This window comes from Durio zibethinus, chromosome 20 (genome assembly GCF_047325235.1).
Source record: "Durio zibethinus cultivar Kanyao isolate XHJ-2024 chromosome 20, ASM4732523v1, whole genome shotgun sequence".
NCBI lineage: Eukaryota > Viridiplantae > Streptophyta > Magnoliopsida > Malvales > Malvaceae > Durio > Durio zibethinus.
Genome location: NC_143181.1, coordinates 11526428 through 11548604, shown reverse-complemented (window position 1 = coordinate 11548604; position 22177 = coordinate 11526428). Strand labels below are relative to the sequence as shown.

Here is a 22177-nt window from a genome sequence, read left to right as displayed (position 1 = left end):
CAAATCATTTCTTTTAAATTTTTCAAGGTCATTAGTAAAATATCACCAAATATATATACATATATATACCAAAAAAAATTTAAATTCACCAGTTGAACTTAAAAATCATTTGGATGAGCGTACCATGGTGGAAGCCCCTTTCATTCCACTAGATTTTGCTTATTCAAAACGTTAATACCCTTGCGGAAGAAAAATTATTAAAAATTATAAATGTAAAATTAAAGAAGAAAAAAAATTTTTACCCCCTTTTTAAATGCTTAATTAATTTCAGTGGTATTAACATAAGAAACAACATTAAAATTCCACGAAACTTGTCACCAATTTCCTTGAGAAAGAAATTTGGCATTTTACAGATCCCAAGTTCAAAGAGGAAATATTGTCTTTCTGGTTTTTTTGAACAAAGAGGAAGCTCACCCATACAAACCATACAAATGTACCGAGTGAGATATATCTCAAGTCTAAATATCTTCCATACAAGCAGAAATTTTTGAAAAGCCTAAACCATCAATTAGCTAATTAGCAAACAGGTGACCTTTAAAAGAGCTGTTGAAGAAGAACAAAGAAAAGCGTTTGTATTTCCATTTCCTATCACAAAACTGAAAATTTCAAGTGACATCAATTCTCACCTTTAGCAGCTTGTCCTCACCAATGATCCATCGTGTTAACTGACTTGGATCTTCGGTAAATGATTTGCACGAGACAGGGAAAATCCCAAGATCAGCACCAATTACATCATATTCCTTCAGAGCTGCTGCCATCTCTGCTTCCACAGCTGCATCATCTACAAGATCAATCCTGTTCATTTGTAGAACATCAGCATAATGCTTCTCTCTTTCTAGATCATGTTGGAAAGGCTCCATGGCTGGTCCCTGGCATTTCAAACATTTCACGGAAAAAATAGTTAGCGGCACATGGAAAAGAATGTTTGTTATTATTGTCATTTCCAATACATTAATTAAAAATAGATTGGATAGAACATGCCAATAGCCATGTTGTCTGTTGATATGTGGTTTATTGATAAGAGTGTTGGACTCTTAGTTTTAGTTACGTGGGCTAGAATCTTGGTAGCCTCAAATACCAAAATAAAAAAAATAAAAAAAAAGATAGAACATGTAAAAGAAATAAGAGTAAACATAAGAACCCAGCTTCCCTTCAATGAAAAATCAAGGACCAGACTTCAACTCCCCATCCCTTTAGCCTTGTCCAAATGCAGGGGCGGAAAAAACTTAAAATTAAATGTATTTACTTCATCAAATGGTTAAGTTGTATTACCTGACATAATTCAGCATAATGCCTATATATCTGACTGCTTTCATCTTGATCACCAAGAAGTGTTCCACCATACCAACCATTGGCTTCATCAACAGAGGTCATTGAGAGGTACCTTAAAGAGCAAAAAATATGTTTACTATGCAGCAATAAACTCAGTATAACGTTAAAAGGACTTGAGTCCAACATCAATTAAAATTATAAATATTTATCCTAAAGTAGAGAAACCAGAAGTCAGAAAGAACAGGGACAAGAGACAAAAAATAATTTAAAACAATACAAAGATTTGAATTCTCTCTCTCTCTCTCTCTCTCTGTTCTATCATCGGCCTTTGAAGACAGGACCCTCCAACCTATGCTTTCATAAATTTCAAGCACTTCACAATGCTTTAACAAATTTCATAAATTCCAAACACTTCACAATGATTTAAAAGGCAAAACTGTAAGACATAATATGTCTTCCTACATTTAACGCATGAGATTTTTTCTTTAATTAGAAAATAAATAATGTCGAATATATATTTTTTGTCATATAAACAAAGATGTGAATATATATCTCAAAAGTTTCACAATAATTAAAGATAACATACACAGAAAACTAATCATGTACTTTTGTAATAAAAATGGAGAAGCTAAGCACAGATCCAATTCTTTCATGACCAAACAAGCTTTCATCAACTTGGAGGCAATAAATATATCTTCAAAGAGCATCTTTTTAACGTGTTATGGCAATTTATTGTTACCTAGCATGAAATTATGCTTTGGTAATGCTTTTCATGATAAAGGTACCTCAAGCATGCATGTACATAGGTGTAGTGTCACAGTCCACACCAACTTGTCAAATATTGTCCACTTTGACTCCACTAGGCCTCACAAGAAGGTAATGCTTTTCATGATAAGGTGCCTCGTGCATGCATGTACATAAGTGTAGTGTTACGGTCCACACTAACTTGTGAAGAATTATCCACTTTGACCCTGCTAAGCCTCATGGTTTTATTCCACAAAAGGGGCCTCAGAAGAAAATTTTATGAACACTTATATCCCAAGATCAACTCTACTACACTATGGGATTCATGGCTCCTCTCAGGATCATGACATCCTCCCACACTTCAACAAGGGCCCACCGTTCTCAATAGCACATCACTAGTAACCCAGAGTCGGCTCTAATACCAATTGTCAAAGTCCACATCAACTTGTGAAGTATTGTCTATTTTGACCCCACTAGGCCTCACTATTTTGTCCCACAAAAAAAGCCTCTCAAGTTGAAAGTGGTGTGAACATTTATATAGTACATGTAGGATTCATGACTCCTCTCTAGAACCAAAAGTGTGCATGCAGGGACATATGGGTAAAATATTAAATAATCTAGCCCTCAACAACCATGGCTTTACTCAATTTCCAGCCTTGTTCATGCAAACCAACATTAGCGGGCCACAGCTAAAAACAATCTGAACCAACTTGATTCTTTCATGCTATTTACTCAAAAAGATAATGCATTTTTCCTAAACAAGCATGAATTTTAAGAAAATACCTCTGGAAAATATCCTGTTCGTCATCATCATAGGAAGAAAGCCAATTTAAGTCACAGAAATCGTCAACTTTCATTTCAGCATTGTGGCCTCCATTTTTAATTTCATGCACAGTGACTTTGGGGGCAGCCACAGCTTCTTCAAACTTTCTTTGGCCAAAGAGCCAATTTGGACTTTTAAGCTGTATTTCACTGCACCAAAATTTCAAAGTTTACTAGCAAGTAACATCATTTGCTTATCTTGCCCTAAATATCAGTTGTGGCACAAGAATTTAAGTGCAGAACAATTTTCTGACCTAAGATTTTGGCTAAATAGGTAGATTGAATCACTTTATCCACAAAATTTTAACAGGTATTTGAGGGAAAACAGAATTTCATCTGTTTTAGGGAAAATTTTGGAAGTCCTTAAGATTGAAAAGAAATGGAAGACCACTTGCTATTTACATTCTTGGGTTAATATGGTATTTCAGAACTAGCACCATATATAGTGGTCTAGTTAAAATGCAACAACACCACAAACAAGGTATTTAAACTTCTTAGCAAGCCGATAGCATAAGTGCCTCAAAAATATTTAAACAGAACCTAGATGCAACTAAGATATGCTTCAAACTAGCAAACAGAAGGTAAGAGATAGAGCACATCCTGGCAAGAAATTAGGATGCAGGAATAGTCACAAATGGTTCAATTTTATGGATAAACATGTCTGCAAACCAAAATATCAAAACAGCATCATATCACATGGAAGAGGCAAGAGTGTCACTATTCAATAACAGAGATGAAATAATATTTACGCTGCATCAGGTGCCACACCAGAATTTGCTGTAGGACCACCAGGTCTTTGATCAGGTTCACTACACAGTCTTACATTCTTTATTGAACTACATGTGCGTTCTATCAATTTATCAAATGATGTCAACTTCATTCGTGAAAAGTCTACCCTACAAGCGGGAATGGGGGCAAGGATCTTTCCCGCTACTCCTAAAGGCTTAACATTATCCTCCGCACTGCATATGGCAATTTGAAACAATAAAAAGGTCAAAAAAAAAAAAAAGTCAGAAATTTGATAACAATAATAGTTTGCATGGCTGCAAGCAGAAGAAAAGCCTAGCTTTTCTGGTTAAATAGAAACGGAAAATTTACCACTTATCAGGGAATAGGTCATCCCCTGTCCCTGAAACATGAAGATAGTAATCAGAATCCAACTCCCAAAGTGTAGGTTTTCCCTCCTGTGGTTGGAAGTAGCCCAAAAATCTGTTGGAAATACCAATGGCTGATAGTTAGCAGACACAAAAATTAAACAAAAAATCAAGACTATAAGCCTATAATATTTAAACTCTACAAGCCTGAAATGTCCCTACTTTTTAAAGGCACAACTATCATGAAGATGAAAACCTTCATGAATATTTAAAAAATTAATTGATAAAAAAATTACAAGTTTATTGCATCTTGTTTTTCACCATCCGTGTAGGCATTACTATAATATCTCTTGATAGACTTGAGAAACTCTCTAGACTGGGTTGTAGCTTTCCACTTTCCCTGCCTCTCTGGAAAAACCTGAAGTTTATAATAAATTCAATAGTCTATCATAACATATGAACAATTTAAATGCTAATGAAGATATTACATTTTAGCTTTTTTTTTTCTGATAACTGAATGGTTAAGAAGATAATCTTACAGTGTTATGGGCAGCAGAACCTCCATACTGCTGTGCAAGAGCATCTCCCATGCTCTGATACATGTCCATGAGAGCAGCAGCAATGCTACTATCAGGGTCCACTTTAGGCTTGTCCGTCAATCCCATTGCATGGAGTTGGCGACCTAAAGCTGCCAAGCCATAAGCGTACTGTGCAACATTTGTACGATCCAAACAGTCAATGCAGTTAGTTCGCAGTACTCCACTCTGAAATCTTGGAGGTTCATCATAATTATCACTTTTAATTTGTTGACTTAAATCACCCTCTCTGTCTCGACTGGTTAGAGAATTTAAATTCTCATTACTGCTTCCAATCCTCACAAGATCCCCAGATTTACCTCTCAGATCTCTAAGAGATGCTTCCCTGTAATAATTGAAATAAGTTAATATGCTGTCACTGAACCATTAGCAATTTTCATAAAGGTTACAACCAACTGCCAATTTTAAAAAAAACATCTTCAATATTCTGTCCAAACATTTAAAAATCATAATAGCTCTCTCTAAGACAACTTTCTAGGTTTTTTGTTTTCAAAGATACATTAACATGCCATAATAGTGTCTTAGCTATCCTTAAAATTGCATCTCACAGCCCTCTTATTTTAATCTTTAACTTCTTTTACCCACATGTGATTGGTATCAAGTGAACATTATGCTTCCTAAAAATAAATTAGAAAAACCTAAGTTCCAGCATCTATATAAATACAAACAGGTTAACGCTCAAAAGAAAAGACAATCATAAAATATACAAGTTATAGAAGATGGAAGATGGCATAAAGATTTGAATTTACAAACACAAATGAAAAGGTGGCAGTAAATAAATTAATTTATATAAAAAGAATGAATATGATACCTCCCGGCACTTGCTCTATTAAGTTGGTTGGCTCTTCTCTTAACAGTGCTGGGTTTACCACTATAGTAAAAACCGGTCAAATCAAGAGCTTCACCAGCCACAGCACCCAAAACAGCCAAAACATTGGCAGACTTGCTTGAGATCAGCAAAGAACACATAACAACATATATATACATATAAGCTCAAATTCTAAAAGGGGTGAAGGGAAGGAAACCAAAGGTTGCGTCCATTTCATGAGAAAAAATAATAACTTACCTCTTGGCAAACTTGTGAAAGTCCCAATGAATAAATTTCAGATGGTTCTCTTCCGAGAGAATTGTGTTCAAATACCCAACTGCAGCTGCAAATTCACGCCTCAACATCATCTCTCTAGGTCTTTTCTCAACAGTCTGCATTTTAATAATTAATTCAATGAAGAGATAAAAATTAGAACAAAACTCAAATTGGAGAGTAGTTAAATAGTCAAAAGGAGATAAACTATATAATGCACATAGGCTGACACATTACATATAAACACATACATATTTGCATGAAACTAACATATAAACCTACATCTTAGCATCTTTACATGTACATTCACTTATGCATATAATTATACAACTCAAATTATATGCATGGGCAAGATAAAATCTAGAAAATGGTTCTCAGCAACTTGAGATCTCTACAATAGCAACTACAACTGCATACATGCACATAGATGAGAGAAGAGGAGGCTGAAGGAAAGGGAGTTATCTGTAAGTGGCCCATGCCTACTTCAAAGACTTTAAAATATTTGGTCTGAAACATAATATTAAAGAGGATTAGTGGCATCACTTTCTACAGTATGCTAAAGCAGAATTAATAAGCTTTCTGTAATATAATCAATGGTAAGATATTGTTGCAACGCATTGTTATTTTGCTGATCACATAAATGAGTTAGCTGTATTAATCATTTAATAGTTTTCAACTCAAACACAAAATAAATCCAGCCATTATTGAAAGAATGCAGGATGCAGCTGTAGCAGATAATAGCAACAAACAATACATTGAGCTGCAAAAAAGACTAATAGAGAAGTCAAGGGATAATGGTCAAATCGACCACCCTATCATATTGGGGGCTCAATTTTAACACTACTTATTTTGGTGCAATGTTACCACTAACGTATGATTTAGGTACAATTTTGGTCTTTTTTGGATGGAAAAGTCACATGACTGCTAAGTGATAATGTGTACGGTTAATAGAGTTACATGACAATTTTTTTAAATAAAAATTTGAAGACTTGCTGAGTCAGATAACATATATTTTCTTCCTTCCTTCTTTTATTTTTCTTCATCTTCTGTGTCTCTCTTTCCTTTACCCTCTTATGGCCAAAGAACTTCGTCAGTGGCCTTGGAAAGCCCAACCACTGCCACTCAAGTCTCCTAAGGCAGGCTCTGGAGCCAGAAGGCACCTATCCAGCTTCAAGGGGCAGGGTATGACCTCCCCACAACTGATTATTTTTTCTTTATTTGCTAGCTACTACACCTATTTTCTTTCTTTCTTCTTTTGTCATTCCCTCCAACAATTCTTTAATTTCTTCACCAAAAAAGTCTCGTTTCTTCTCATCTTTTTGGTAATTGTCCTTGTTCTACATTCTCACACCTCTGCCAGCATCTGAACCTATAACTTCGATAATCATGATGCATAAAATGCAAGGAATCTATAGCCCAGCAATAATAGAAGTTCCAATGAGCCTTAGAAGTTTATAGCCACTAAGTTGCTAACTATTTCGTACTATAATAATCATTTATAATTAAGTAGGTATTGTCTAGGTACATTTTTGACAAGTAACATGTTAGATTACCTGACCTTTGAGAATACTTAGTGATGGAGGAGTCTAGCTAGCACCTCTTAGTTGTAACCTAGAAAGAACTAGTGTCCCTAGGACTCCTAGATAAAGAGTAACATATCTTTTGGAGTTAGTTTTAAGGATATATTTTATGACATACTATTATGAAGAACAGTGAGATTCCATACTAATTGTGGTGTGACTCCACAAAAATTCCTAATTGTTCTCAAAAGTGTTTCTACTGTTATTGTTCTCAATTTAGTTCACTACTTTGCTGCATCAAGAAGCCCAAAAGCCATTAGTAGTAACAAGCAATTATCAAAAGCACTAAAGATGCAACATGAAATAAGTAGGAATAAGATTTTGCTACTAGAAGTCATCAGCATTGAATTTGAAAATAACCTTGATTAAATTAAGTACAATTATTGGATTGCCGTATCTCTTTGCCAGGTCCTCAAAATGCAGTTTGGTTGCCTGGTATGTTGGATCATACCTCTGTACTGAAGCAAAAAAAAAAATTATCCAAAGTTAGGGATATGAAAATGCGAAGGGATATAACTGGAAAAAAAATAATCAAGTTAATTTTCTTACAGATTATATCAGGTTTAGGACTCAATTTTGAAGCTTCTTGGGACCAGAAAAGGGGAATTGAGCCACGCATCTGCACAACAGAACTCATCTTCCCCTTGCATGACCCAGCTTCTTCATCAAGGACAATTTGCTCTGTTTCAACATCATTTGCAACCCTTCCTCGATCATTCACTCCCCTTTTCAAGTACCTGAGATTAATGGAAAGACACTAATAAGATTAAAAAAAACTATTAAACTAGAAATTTTTCAATGATTCCACCTTAAACCTCCCCCATCCCCCACCCCCTTCTCCTCTGGACAAAAAAAAAAGCCTAGGAAACAAGAAATTATTTATATCTTCCAAAATATTCCTTGAAGTAATATTCATCAAAGCTTGAAAGGATATAAACAAACAGGAAAAATATATAATTATTGCCTTTCACCAAATGCCATCTTAAAGAATTATATACCCAAAAAAAAAAAAAAGGGAGAAAACAAATATCTCGAAAACTTGACACAGAAAAGACCATCATAGTATGCCTCCTAAGAACACCTCTTGAAAGGATTTAACCTATTCTGGCACTCATTTAATCACCGGAAAATAAAAGCAAAATGAAAAGGAATAACAGAAGTCTTGGAACACAAACCAAACCAAATAGTAATAATAATATTTAATAAATAAATCAAATCCTCATATTTGAACTAACCAAGGATAAAAGCATAGCTAACATAAGCAACAGAAATGAATAAGATCAATAATATGATCACACAAGGCATTGCAAAGGAATTTTAAAAAATCAAAAATTTTTAGTCTATCTTTCCATTTTGGAGGATAGTTCAAAGTTTGCCTATTATTAGAAACCTGGAGGAATCAATGATTAATTTGCTGTTGTAACCATTATCAATTATAAATAAGACAAAAGGCAAAATGATAAATTATCTTCCCATCAATCTCACCGGCCTCTTTCAGCCACAATATCCTCATATCACTTCATTTCACTCAACCTACTCTATTATTATCTTGTAGTTCTCCTTTATGGATCATCATTCATCATAGCTAAATGCTGAAATCAATTACTCTTAGGAACTGGCCGGTTATCAACTTTGACTCCATCTTCATTTCTAGTTATACTACTAGGCTACCGCTAAACCTACTCTCTGTAGATTCAATTTTGGCCCTAAGTAATCAACCTTTTGATTTTGAGTACTCATTCAATTATACTGTGCAATCAACTCCCAACTTAGTCTCGTCAACTAAGATTATATCTCTGAATATAGTCCATCCAGGAACATAATCATTAACATACCTGGTCAGTTCATCCATACATAAATGTAAAAAGGACTTAGAGAAGATCCTTGGGGTAAAACTATTGTAATAGGAAATATCACACTTTTAATTCCTCATGAATATCCATCATAATACCTATATATCCGATACTCCTCTTTTCTCTAAGATCCGCTTTAAAGCCTTCCCAGGAACCCCATCATACACCTTTCTAGATCAACAAAACCATATGAAAATCTTATTTATTTTTCCCATAATTCTTCATGAAGCTGCCAAGTAAAAATCTATGGCACATAAACCAATTGAAATTATCACTCCTACTCATACCTTTGCATATTTTCCATTACCTTCTCTCATGCTGTCATAGCATGGCTCAGGAATTCAATGCCAAGATAATAGCTACAATGCTAAATATCACCTATACTAATATAGATAGGTACAACAATGTTCTTTCACCCTCATCGATCATCTGTTTGTTCACCAAGATTTAATTAAACAACCATGTTATCCAAACTCGTCCAACTCTCCACGAAACTTCAACATCTCAATTAGAATTCCATCCTAGCCAAAATGCTCATCCTCTTTCTGTCATATCTATTGCACCTTCACTTCTGAAGCTCTAAGTCTACAACTATGCATAACATTTTCTTTGCTATTGTTAACCAAAATTCTTTGACAAGATATGCAGTAAAAAATTAAAATTCCATGCAGTCCTCCTAGCACTTAATCTTGGTTAGTTGAGAACCTCCATAAAAAAGTCACAAGCTAACCATCATGCTGTTGGTGCAAAGAGCTAGTTTCCACATGACCCACTGTGACACTGATGATGCTCATAAGTTTATGACATGAATACAACCAATAATGAGGGAGAAGATAGTGCTTCCATCTGTTCCCTGATATAGGCCCAAGCATAAATCTAGTTTGGCCTTATAATTAAAAGAACTTTGTGTTCATATCCCTGGAGATACTACTTGCAAAAACAGATAGAAAGAAAGTAGAAAAATCACAAAGAGAGAGAGAAAGGAAGGGTTCCTCCACTCTTCCAAATGAACAACTACGAAGCCTGCTTAAAGTTTCAATTCTAGACTTTCAAGTCACTGGTAATCCTTTTCTTGATGAAATAGCTCAATTACATTTAAAATCTAACTAAACTAAATCAAAAGAAAATCAAATTGGTGTAGAACAAGTAAATCCCAAAGCTCTCGAGAAGCAATCTAAATTCTGATTTCAAAATCTCTAAATCTCATGTCTCAATAGTGAAATCCCATTGGTAAAAACCTAGCACTCAAAATCTTAATAATCCAAATCATAATCCAAATCTTGAATCAATAATTCATAATCCAGAACTACATAAAACTCAAAAAACATAGATTTGTGTAAGCCAAACCCTAAACCCCCCATATGAACAATAGAATGACAAAATATAACCAAATATCCTTTTACTCCCTTTAATTACTTCTTTGAATCCAGCATCAGAAAAAGTCTACCCCACAAACTGGGCCTTTTCCAGAACCAACATAATTTCCAAAAAATCCCTACTAACTATAGCTTTCTCCCTGAATTGTAAAATCCTTAAATAGCTAAAACAGAAATATGCATAATAAAGAATAAGAAAAATTAGACATTTCCACTTCCACAGCTGTGCCATCTAAGAAAAAACTTCATATATAGAACATGTCAGTTATTGAAAATTTCAGCATGGCTTTAATGAGCTGAGTAATGAAAAGAACTTGTTAATCCAATAAGAAAAATTTTAATCAGTGTCATGGTTTCAGAAAGCCCATTAACTGGGTATACTGTCTAAAACCATGAGGCATTATTTCTTTTTCTATTTCATATTGTGGTACAAAAAGCAAGACCACTATTTTACACGTACTATATAAAACACATTTATAATATTAAACATGTCAATTGAGTATTGCTTATTTAATCAAATTTTGTTATCTTGTTATTGTCCAGTTAATATCTTGTTCACACACTTGAATGAGCAATGCAGGGTAGTTAAAGAAACAAGAATGTGACAAAATTAAAATTAGAATAACAAAAACACCAGAATAAAAAATTCTAAATCTGGGTTTAGATTCAAGGAAATTAGGGTTTTGGAAATTGTTGTACTAGACAATCAAGTTAACGTTCAAAAAAAAATTCCTTAAGAATATTTTGATTTGTATTAACAAAACAAATGTTACAAATGAGGCATTTAATTTCTGAAATTGCATGCAGAAACAAAGAATGAAATTATGTAAGCATTTGAGTTGTTAATTGATTTGCAATGAATGGGGGATATATAAACAAGGATGCAAATCCTAAAATTAAAATTCCTTTTATCATTGGATTTACAAAGTACATGCTAAAGGTCAATAATTGAGACACAAACCTAGAGGTTGCAATTTGGCAGGTCAGGTTGGATCATTTCAGATCAAAGGAAATTTGAGTTGTTTCAAGTTAAGGTTATTTCAGATTTGAGTCATTCGTGTTCAAGTTTGTTGACTTTTAAGACTATTGTGTTATAATTATTACTTTTAATTAAATTAATATTTTAAAAATTAATAGTCAATTTAAGTTTAGCTCATTTCTAGGTTCAGATAAATTCGGGCTCAGGTTGTTTCAGGTTCAAATAAATTCAGGCTCAAATCATTTTCAGGTATGGCTCACTTTGGATTCGTGTTTTTTTTACTTTTGCTGGCCAAATCGGGTTGGTTCAAATTTGTGTTCAAGAGAGTTTTGCAAGCTGTACCCACCCCTACTGCAACAAAACAAAATCCATTACGAGGGTACCTCCATAGCAAGATTCAAGTAAACTAATAAACTATTGGACAGATTACTCAATAGTCAAAAACTACTAATTTCACTCTCCTTAAGTGGAGATGTCATTCAGGGGATCCAAATAGGTTGGACAAAATGCAGAACAGCCTCCAGATTCTTATGCAATAGCAAAATACCCATTAGGTGGAACAGCAATTTTTAACCCAAAAAAAAAAGATTGCCTGCATTCTACCATACAAAAGATTAAGCATCAAAAAGCACAAAAAGATGAGTTTAACTAAGAAAAGGATTCTATGGACAAATGAGTGCATTTAAGAGGAGGGAGTAGAAGTAACCGAGGATAATATGGTGGATACACAGTTAAGGTCACTTGGATACGGAGGGCAAAAGACTATAATTGCCCCATGAAGGATATGACTTAATGGAGAATGCTCTAGTCCAAATGGTGAGGAGACAAAAAAGGATATGTGTAAAAACTATCCCAAAGGAACAATAATGAAACCTTATCCATGTAGCCAAATCCAAATAATGGGAGAAGGCTTTGTTGTTGTAACAATTAAGCACTCACCTTGGGTCAAATTGTAGTTGACAAGAAATAATTTTAGATATTGGCCTTCGAAGAGAAAAATGCTTTTCTAACTAGCTATTGATACTACTTATGGAATCATACTTGCAACAAGCTTTCTCTTTATCATTTTAATTTTCTTAAAAACAAATCTTTTAGGATGAGAAAAAGTCAGAGGGCCGCTATTAGATATTGAAATCTCAAAAGTCTTTGCTTAATGAATTGAAAAAAGGACTGAATATAAGAGTTCTTTTTTTTTTTTGGTTGCCATTTCTAATAAATTAAGACCTCCATTTTACGAGTAAGGTATAGCTAATCACTGGTCTGTTTCCTTTACCACCAAATAGCTTAGCCTCCTGATTAAAAAAGCTAGGGTGCTCAAACTCAAGAATATGGATATGAGTAACAAACAATTTAGATGCAGGCATGTTTTTTCATAAGTTTGTCCTCACCATGCCCTCGTATGTACTTTGGGGAAAATGAAATGCTTGAGAGCAATTGTTAACTTAAAAGTGAGTTAAGAGGTTAGTCAGATCAGCCACATGATGCTCATATCTCCAGAAAGGAGTAATTAGCAATGCCATAGACAACCATTACTTAATGACGTTATGGTAAGGCTATTAGCCTTAAACTGACCCTTTGACTAATAAAGTGATACCAACATGCAACAAATGAAAAAAAAAGCAAAAAGAGGAAAAAAAGTTTTTATTTCAAACATTTTTTGACAAAAGTGTATTAGTAATATTTCATGCATTGGCCTTTGAGTTAGTCATATGCAAACCAAGTAAAGAAAACAATTTCCAAATGAAATGACAGATCTTCAAGTTGAAATCATCTGTCAACTAATTCCAATGGTTGAATGCCACTTCAGTGGTCTGTATAATACAAGGTTGATAGATGCATGTAAAGCAGAGCTTACCGTGTTCCAGCAAAATGCCGAGACCGTCTAGAAACTAGGGTAACACTAAAGTCCCTCCCAAAGATTGATAGCCGAGTCTGCAATTAAGATTAGCAATTACCAAAAAAACAAGAAACTTGGTTGAATATTCAACAAGCATTACAGCCAGCATAAACAAAAGATTCATATACAAGAGCAGCATATCCTTTTAACCAAAGACTTTCAGCTTCATTAAAATAAAATTAACCATCAAATACTGCTTCCTTGGCATAAAAATAAATAAATAAATAAATCATAAGAAAAGTAATAAAAGTTTCTTATGTAACCATAAAAAAAAAAAATTTTTTAAATTATCAATTTTGCAGCTAATTATATCTCCAACTTTTCCAAAATCTTACTTCATATTTAAGATTCAAGATTATTTAGTTCTAGCTTGCAGGAATTTACATCTGAATTAAACCTCTGAATTATCAGTTTTTCTTGTCCACATATTAAGCAAAGTGGAAAACGAATAAAATAAAGGCCAAAATAGCAAGCAGAAAAAACCATAAGCTTATGGCACTACATGTAAGTAAGACACGATGAATCTAACAAGGCATAAATGATGGCTTATTACAACTTGCAGCAATAAATCAATAGTTACAGGAAACAAAAGATCGTGCTGAAGTAAACTCTATAAAAAGCAAATGAGTAAAATGTATCCAGTCCAGCAAAGAAAGAGAGATGCAGTCAACATTTGAAGTACCTGTTTAAAATGCCCATGAACTAATGCTATTGTCCAAATAGTGTTACTGCATCTTGACCGAATGGCTTGGGTTAGATGGGCATTCCAAACAAATATATTATCATATGGCATCCCTTCTTCACCCATGGATAAAACATTTTTTTGCAAACTTTGCATTATGGGATATGTATAGCTATAGAAAAAATCTTTGGTCAAATCCACACTGGATAGCAGCTTCTTGTACCTAAAGCCAAAAACATAAAGAATAAGAATAATTAAAATGCTCTACCAAAATTGGACCCTAAGGCCAGTAGAAAGCGAGAATGAAGAACCATGTAAAAAGTACCGGAAGAAGAGAAAAAAAACTTTTACCAAATTACAAACCAAAGTAATAAGGTGACACCCACAACATAACATACATACAATATTATTTAGTTCTCACATTTTTGTGTTGTGGTTACTGAGAAATTCCACAGATCAAAATGGTGACTATCATTGTAGATATAGATATAAGGCTAGATTTCCATCACAGCAGTTATAATTACTTAAAGGTATTAAAAGAAAGAAAGATCTTAATAAAAGAGATAAATATCCAAACAGGACTCAACACACATAATAGCACTAGATGGAGATTAAGATTGAAATATTACTGATCTTCAAACTTGGAAGGATATTGTCCACTTAACAAATGGCTCCAAGTTATTGCAAAGCAAAGAAAACAAGGCCTGAGGCTAATTTTGCCTATTGGAGAAGATAATGTCACTGATCTCCGTTCAAATTAGAGTAGATTACCACAGACCAAAAAAAGTGAGGGCAGATAGTGGATTTCCCTGTTTCTGATGTCTCATAGCGTCTCTATGAATCCACTTATAGTAACAAAAACAATCCATAATCTCCTGAATGTAATCACCATGAAACCATGAAACCAAGAAACTAGAGATGCCACCTAGCCAACCCACTAAGGGTAGTAAAATCACTTCAAATGAAATGGAAATTACCAATATTTATGGTGTCAACACCTAGTATGGTATTTTAAAGTTGCATTTGCATCCATATTATGCAGAACTATTTCTAGGAATGTAAAAGAGATAAATGCATAATTGGATGCAAGTAATTTGCGGTTAGATGTCAGAATAAGCTTCTACTTTCAAAGCGAACAAAAATTAAATATATCTATGTAAATAAGGGCCACAAGTTTTTCTACCAAACCTAAAAACTAACAATGAAGCAATCAAAGTGAAAGAGATACCTTAGCTCTGTTTTAGAATGTGCTACATCGGATTGAACTGAAACATGAGGAATTGTGATCAACTGGCTCTCATCTATCCTATATATTGCATGACCGCATATAAATCCAATTTGCCGCCGCTTTGTAACCAGAATCAAGTAGTATGACTCCAAAAACTTGATGCAACCTAAAAAAGCCAGCAAAAATATTACAGGATGTCAACAGAAACCATTCCTTAAATAGCTTATATAGGCGGGTAAATTCTCACTAACCCACAATTCCGAAAACCTTTGCCACAAAGTTTAAGCCCCCAGTGGCACGATTTCCTTCAGCAATCCGCTGAAGCAAGTTTTTGATCTCTTGCGGTGAGTAAACCACTGGGTCTTCACTGATATTAAGATCAGATGGTTCTGATCGATCAATTTTCAACACCCTAAAGAATTTCTTGTTCCTATCACTCCCAATTAAATAAAACCTCTGTTTAAAGAAACCAAAAATAAAAATAAATTAATATTTGAAAAAAAGCCACAATCCTGAACCAAAGGAAATGAAAATCCTATATAAAGTACGCTATTGCACAGACTAAATTTTTAGTAGCAACCAAACAGAAACTTCAAGATTCTTTATTATTCAATTTTCATCTAATAGAGCCAATATTATAATTTTAATTGCTTCAGCTTTAAGAGAAATTGTTTTCTTTTTTTTTTTTTAAATATCATGATTTCAGTTGCTTTTTCTCGAAATTTCCTCCCTGTTTCCTAATTTCAATTTTCTTTTCCATCTTTTTATCTTCAAAAAATACCGATTCAAAAACTGTTCCACGACAACCAACCAGATGCTAAAATGAACCAAAAGAAAAGACGAATTCGAGAAATTTCTTTCCTGTCGCCGAAATTAAGAGAATTCCATGATTTTACTAAGAAAATCAAAACAGAAAAAGAAACGATTTGTTACCGCTCGGGTTTCGTAAAGCCTGAATTTCTCAAGGGAATAGGAATTGGGATCGGCCTCCAGATCAATCGAAGGGTGGATCTTAGCGTATGGAAGAGACAAATTGGTTTTCAAATTCTCCAATTTTGCCATTTTGGTGGGAGAAATTTGGGATTCAATTCAATGTCTAAGCTACGTTTTGGACATTAGGTTTGGGTTTTTCAAGTGACTTTCCGTTTACAGCTAAAACTTTTATCGATTTCTGAAACTCTAATCACCTATATGTACTTTGGCTCTCCGCATAACCAATTCTTCAACTCACTGAGTCGGCTTTGGCTCGGAAATCGGCCACGTGGTGCGTTGAAGTAATTTGTTAATTTGTTTGTTTGTTTGTTTTTTAAGCCGCACAGTTAAAGAAACTTTAGTCACAAAAATATTGTTTTAAATTAGAAATTAAATAATTATTAATCTAAAAAAGTTTTTGATACGGGCACATCTTTATTATATTCTATATAATAATTAAATTATCAATAATTATTTTTTATGTATGAATAATTAATAATTATTTTATAACATAAATAATCAATTCATATCTAAAAGGAACATTCACCTTAACATTTAAAAATTTTGAACGTGTGATATGAGATACAAAAAATTGACTTAAAAATATGGAAGATAGTTGATGTTGTTTTTCTAGTCTAACACATAATAAGTTTGTTGAATGTAGGAAAATCTAGTACTTATAATTTAAATAGAGATATTGTTGATGTAATTTTTGATTTGGTGATAGAGAAACATGTTGGAGCTAAATTAGAGAGTGTATCAAACCATTCAAGGAGAAGAAGAAGATCAAGGGGCGTCAAACTTAGGGCTTTGGTGCATACTTCGACACCTAGTATGTGCCTTAGAAGGGAAAAAAGTAAAAGATAGAAAATGGTAGTGGTTGAGAAAGCAAAGAAAGTGTAAATTTGGGAATGATGCATGCTAGGTCAGATTCTTCCTTTATATTTCATAGATAATGACATAAACAATCATGTGTAGGCACTAATGACATGGTAACTTAAATATTATTGACATGGGCATTAAGGTATAACATGTATAAATATATGAGGCTAACAACATTTATTTATTAATAATGTTACTCGTAAATTTTTTGTTGTCATCTATACTTTACAATATTTCTCCACAAAAAATGAAATTAAAAAAAGACAAACAATGCCTAACAATAAATTCAAAATAATTATTATTGGTTACTTTAAATATATATATATAACAATATTTGGGCTTATTATATAATCATCTTTTCAAAATATCTTTATCTTATTTTAAAATTACCATTCTCTTGCATCTCTGTCATATTCTGATTGTCGCCATTACTATTATTGACAATGAAAATTTGGTTTCCTTTCTTTTATACTTCTTTTTTTTCTTTCTTTTTCTTTATCCTTACATCTCCTCCTTAAGTAGGGATGAGCAAAAGTCGGTTTGAACCGACTAGACCGACCGAAATCGAGTTAATTCGATTGAATCGATTCGATTTATTTGGTTTTAATTATAATCGATTTTTTAAATCGGTTAAATTAGTTAATTCGGTCAATTTTTAGTTTTTAAAATTGATAACCGTACTGATCGAATTAACCGACTTTTTAATAATTAAAAATAAAAAATTGAGATAAATATTTTTATTTATTTATTTTTGGTAAAATATTATTGAAATTATTAAATTCTTTAGTAATTTAGTTTGAATGATACTAGAGTTTGAATTTTATTGAATTGAATTTGTGGTTAAATAATTATTCATAATAAGAAAAAAAATGATAAAAAAATCGATTATTTAACCGAACCGATCGTACCGAACCGATTTTGATCGGTTCGATTATGATCGATTATTTAATAATATTTGATCGATTCGGTTATTTGTTAAATGAAAGTTAGTTAAGTCGATCATTGATTTTTTCAAATCGAACCGACCGAATTCACCATTTACTCACTCCTATCCTTAAGTTGTTGTTGTCACTTCTATCAATAATGATTTCATTTCATTCCATTTTTTTATCTTTTTCATTTTAAGATCATCATTTTATTCAAAATGCCTCACAAAATAAAAAAAAAACTCTTTTTGGTTTTAGTTTTTACTATTTTATTTTTTAAAGAAAAATCGATGAAAAAATTTTGATTATGTGACTTTAAGGTTTTTTTTTTTTTTCATTTTGAATTTAGACTAATCAGAGTATTGAAAATGATGGTTTGAGTACTATTTTTTATTTTTATTGTTTAAGTGAAATGCTAACTTTTTTTTATATAGGCATTAGATTTTGAGATTTTGTGAGTGGTCCTTGTTTTCGAACCATCAACTTTGTTCTTTCTCTCATTTCTCTCTTCAAGTCTTTGCTCATTTTCTAAAAAGATTGCTATGTCAACCAAGTAAAAAGCCAATCTCAATATAACAATTTCTACTATAATATCCTTTTTGAAGATTTTTATTTTTATAATATAAAGATGCAAATATAAAAATAAAAAATATTTTTACTAAAAAATTTAGACTTAAATATTTATTGAAGGTTTAATGGCGTATTAAATTGTATATCTCATTGTTAAATTTATATTATTTTTCATTTTTTTTCAAAATTCAATTTTTAACAAAATAAAATTTTAACTTCGTTAATGAAAATGACTCCTTTTATTTTTTTTCTTCACAACCATTTCCTAAAATATGCGCTTTAGTGATGATTATAATAATAGAACAATCATAATTACTCTTTTTTCTAAAACATAAACATATGAACTGAAACGAATGCTAGATGTCTAATTTTAAACTAAAAGATCATGTGATTAAACTTACTATATTTATCTTTTTTATATTTTTTTCGCATCTTAAATTTTATAAAAATAATACCTTAATTTACATAATAAAATTTTTTGGTTAAATGATGATTCATAATAACAAAATTATCATTTTTGTTTCATTTATGTTGGTTAAAATATTGATTTTAAATGATGATTTAGATATAATAATAAAATTATCATTTTTGTTTCAATTTTTTATTTTTTGAAAGGAACACATACACAAAAAGGAAAATTAAAATTAATTTAAGCTAAAAATATGTAAAATTAGTCATCTCTTGATCTTGATGGCCACATGAATGCATCATTGTAATTAAGATCTTGAATCTAAGGGCTACCAAAAGTAGAGAAGATGCATATTTACTTAATAAAAACACTATTAAAAGCATGGTTAGCATGCATGAACTTTGAATGATAATTCATTATAATAGAACTTGCATACAAAATTTCACTTCTAAGTACATATACACATACACACATACACACATACACACACACACACATATATATATATTAGGGGTTTAATATCAAATTAATAAAGCTTATGGCTATCTAAGTGTATTTATTTTGATTTTATTCACAAAACAATTTTTTTTTTTTTGCCAAAATAACACCTTCATTTTAATAAATAGAAATGATTCATTTCATTTTTTTCTTATCACACATTCTTAAAATACAAGCTTTTAGGGATATTCATATGTTTTAGAGAATAAAATTACATAAACAATAGATAAAGAAGAAAATATTTATTATTTATTTGATTTCATACTTTAAAAAATTAATTTACTTTCCATTTATTTATATGTAATGTTAGGTTTTCATACAATAAAAACAATATTAAATATTTTAAACTTTTTTGAATATAAATTAGTTTAAATAAAAAATTATAATATGAGAAGTCATCATATTAGTTTTAATGTTTTCAAGTATTAATTGTTTTTTTGGATAAATTAACATGGAAAATAGAATATGAAGAGTTAACATATATAATTAGATTTCGAACAACAAATATGCTCATTAATTATATATATTACATAATTATTTATTTGAAATAAAAAAGTAAAATATGAAATGTTAGCATGTTAATTTTTGTAATAATTAATGATTTGAAAATAAATATTTAAAAAATATATATAAATCAAAATTTCAAACTTTTCTATCAACAAAACAAATTATATTGATAGGAAAAAAATCTATAAAATAGTCATATTAATTTCAATTTCTTCATAATTAATTTATTTTTAGAAAATATCCATATGCTACTAACCATTAAATTTTAAAAAATGATAGAAATATTAAAAGTCACAAAAAATTATTATATTAATTTGGATTAAATATAAAATGGCCCCTATATTATATATTTTTCGTCAGTTTGGTCTTTTAACTTTTATTTCGTCATTTACTTTAATATTTGAAACTAATGATGTTAGTCAACTTGCTGTATGGCATGAATATCTAATAAGATATTGACACATGCAAAAAAAATTCAGTCCATACCACATCATTAATAATCATGTCAAATTTAAATTTTTCTTAAAATTTAGAAAAAATAAAAAAAATAATTTAACTTTTTTTAAAAATATTGAATATTTAAAATAATTAACAAATATATAATTTTAAAAATTTTTTAAAATCATAAAATTTTCATAAAAATCCTAAAAAATTCAAAAAAATTCAAAAAAATTCAAAAAAATAAAAATTATAAAAAAAATAACATTTCCTTCAAATTAAAAAAAATACAAAAATTCTAAAATTTTTTGAAAAAATCTAAAATTTGTAAAAAAAATTATGAAAAAATTTAAGAATTATGAAAATTTTTCATTTTTTGGAATATTACAATTTTATTTTTTATATATTTTATGATTTTTTAAAGCTTTTTTTAAATTCTCTTGATTTGTATTAAAATTTTAATTTTTAATTTTTTAGAATTTTTAAAAGTTTTTACATTATAACGATATTTTAGATTTTTAATTTTTTTAATTTTTCAAAAAATTTAAATTTTTTTAAAGAAAATTTTCTAATTTAGATTTTTTAAACAAATTTTATATTTTTGTAATTTTCAAAAAAATTAAGAATTTTTTTTAAAATTTTTTTAAGTTTTTATGAATATTTTTTAATTTTAAGAAATTTTATTTTTATTAAAATGTTCATTTTTTTAATTTTAAAATCTTTTTTGAATTTTTGTGAATTTTTTAAGTTTTCATATTTTTTTTTAATTTTTGTAATTTCTAATAGTATATTTTTAATTTTTAAAATTTTTAGAAGTTTTAGAATTTTTAAAATATTTAAAAAATTTTCATTTAATGTTGACGTGACAATTGATGACAAAGCATTGATTGAAAATTTTTTGACATATCAATATCTTATTAGATTTTCATACCACGTAAGCATGTGGACTAGTGGTATTAGTCAAAAGTACGAAATGAAAGTTCAAATACTAAACTGATAATTTGTTTTAGGTAACAAACTGACAGAAAATGTATAATACATTGATTATTTTTATATTTATCCCTATTAATTTCAATAGTGGACCAATCAAATTAATCAAGTGTAAAACTAATTTTTTCATACATCTTTTTATAACTTCATAATAAATACTTTTATAGATGAATTGTTAGATTTAACAAACTATTTGTATCTATCACTCACTTAAATTTTTAAGGGTCTATTTAGATAGGCGGTGAGATTAGCTTCAACGAGATTGAAAATAACAATAGCAATGATATTAGTTACTATAGTGGTAAGACTAAATATTGTAACGGTGATATTAAAATTAGAGGTGAAATATGTGTTTGGATATAATCGCAGTGGTGGCAATAAGATAATAAATAGTAAAAATAAAAAATGACCATTAAAGACATTATATTAAAATTTATATAAACTAAAAAATTTAAATCATTTTACATTTATAAAATTAATAAATAATTAAAAATTACTAAAATAAGTTTTATTTCAAATAATAATTTTATTAATAAATATTTAAAAAATAATAAAATTGATAATAATTATTTTATATTAAAATATTAATTATTTTTATTCAAAATAAAATTTAAAAATAAATAAAATGAAAAAATTAAAAGAAATGAAAAAAAACTTTTAAATGAAAAAAACTTTTAAGTAAAAAAATTAAAAAATGGACAAAATAGACTAAATACATTTTCATCACTATATTAAAATTTAAAAAAAAACACACACACACACACACACAACAAGGGCTTAT

General features: G+C 30.5%; 1 protein-coding gene across 8 annotated transcripts; it reads right to left on the bottom strand.

Moving 5' to 3' along the window:
• Positions 1–276: 276 nt before the first annotated feature.
• ATSAC1 (Phosphoinositide phosphatase family protein) lies at positions 277–16370 on the bottom strand. 8 transcript variants are annotated; one of them, XR_016330843.1, is made up of 17 exons: positions 16138–16370; positions 15456–15660; positions 15205–15370; positions 13977–14199; positions 13253–13329; positions 7739–7926; positions 7550–7647; positions 6027–6116; positions 5595–5728; positions 5340–5474; positions 4472–4853; positions 4229–4350; positions 3937–4047; positions 3607–3800; positions 2800–2988; positions 1273–1384; positions 277–869 (listed from the first exon to the last, which is right to left on the bottom strand). XR_016330843.1 is itself a non-coding variant. In XM_089749651.1 (17 exons), the coding sequence occupies exons 1-17, from the start codon at positions 16264–16266 to the stop codon at positions 606–608; spliced, it is 2838 nt and encodes a 945-aa protein (XP_089605777.1). In that variant the 5' UTR covers positions 16267–16370; the 3' UTR covers positions 277–605. The 8 variants fall into 8 exon arrangements, 6 of the variants coding, with proteins under 6 accessions (XP_089605777.1, XP_089605778.1, XP_089605780.1 ...); XM_089749651.1 differs by having other exon boundaries at positions 3588–3800; XM_089749652.1 differs by having other exon boundaries at positions 3588–3800; positions 5595–5731; positions 6075–6116.
• Between the last annotated feature and the right edge of the window lie 5807 nt (positions 16371–22177).

What these genes read in the sequence shown, in the direction of transcription:
- ATSAC1 (XM_089749651.1), bottom strand. Translation starts at nt 16,266, where the DNA reads ATGGCAAAATTGGAGAATTTGAAAACCAATTTGTCTCTTCCATACGCT. An exon ending in GGCTTTACGAAACCCGAGCG is followed by an intron (nt 15,661 to 16,137) that starts GTAACAAATCGT and finishes TTCTTTAAACAG; the next exon opens with AGGTTTTATTTAATTGGGAG. An exon ending in CTTCTCTCATCTATGTGCAT is followed by an intron (nt 5,729 to 6,026) that starts GTATGCAGTTGT and finishes ATTAAAATGCAG; the next exon opens with ACTGTTGAGAAAAGACCTAG.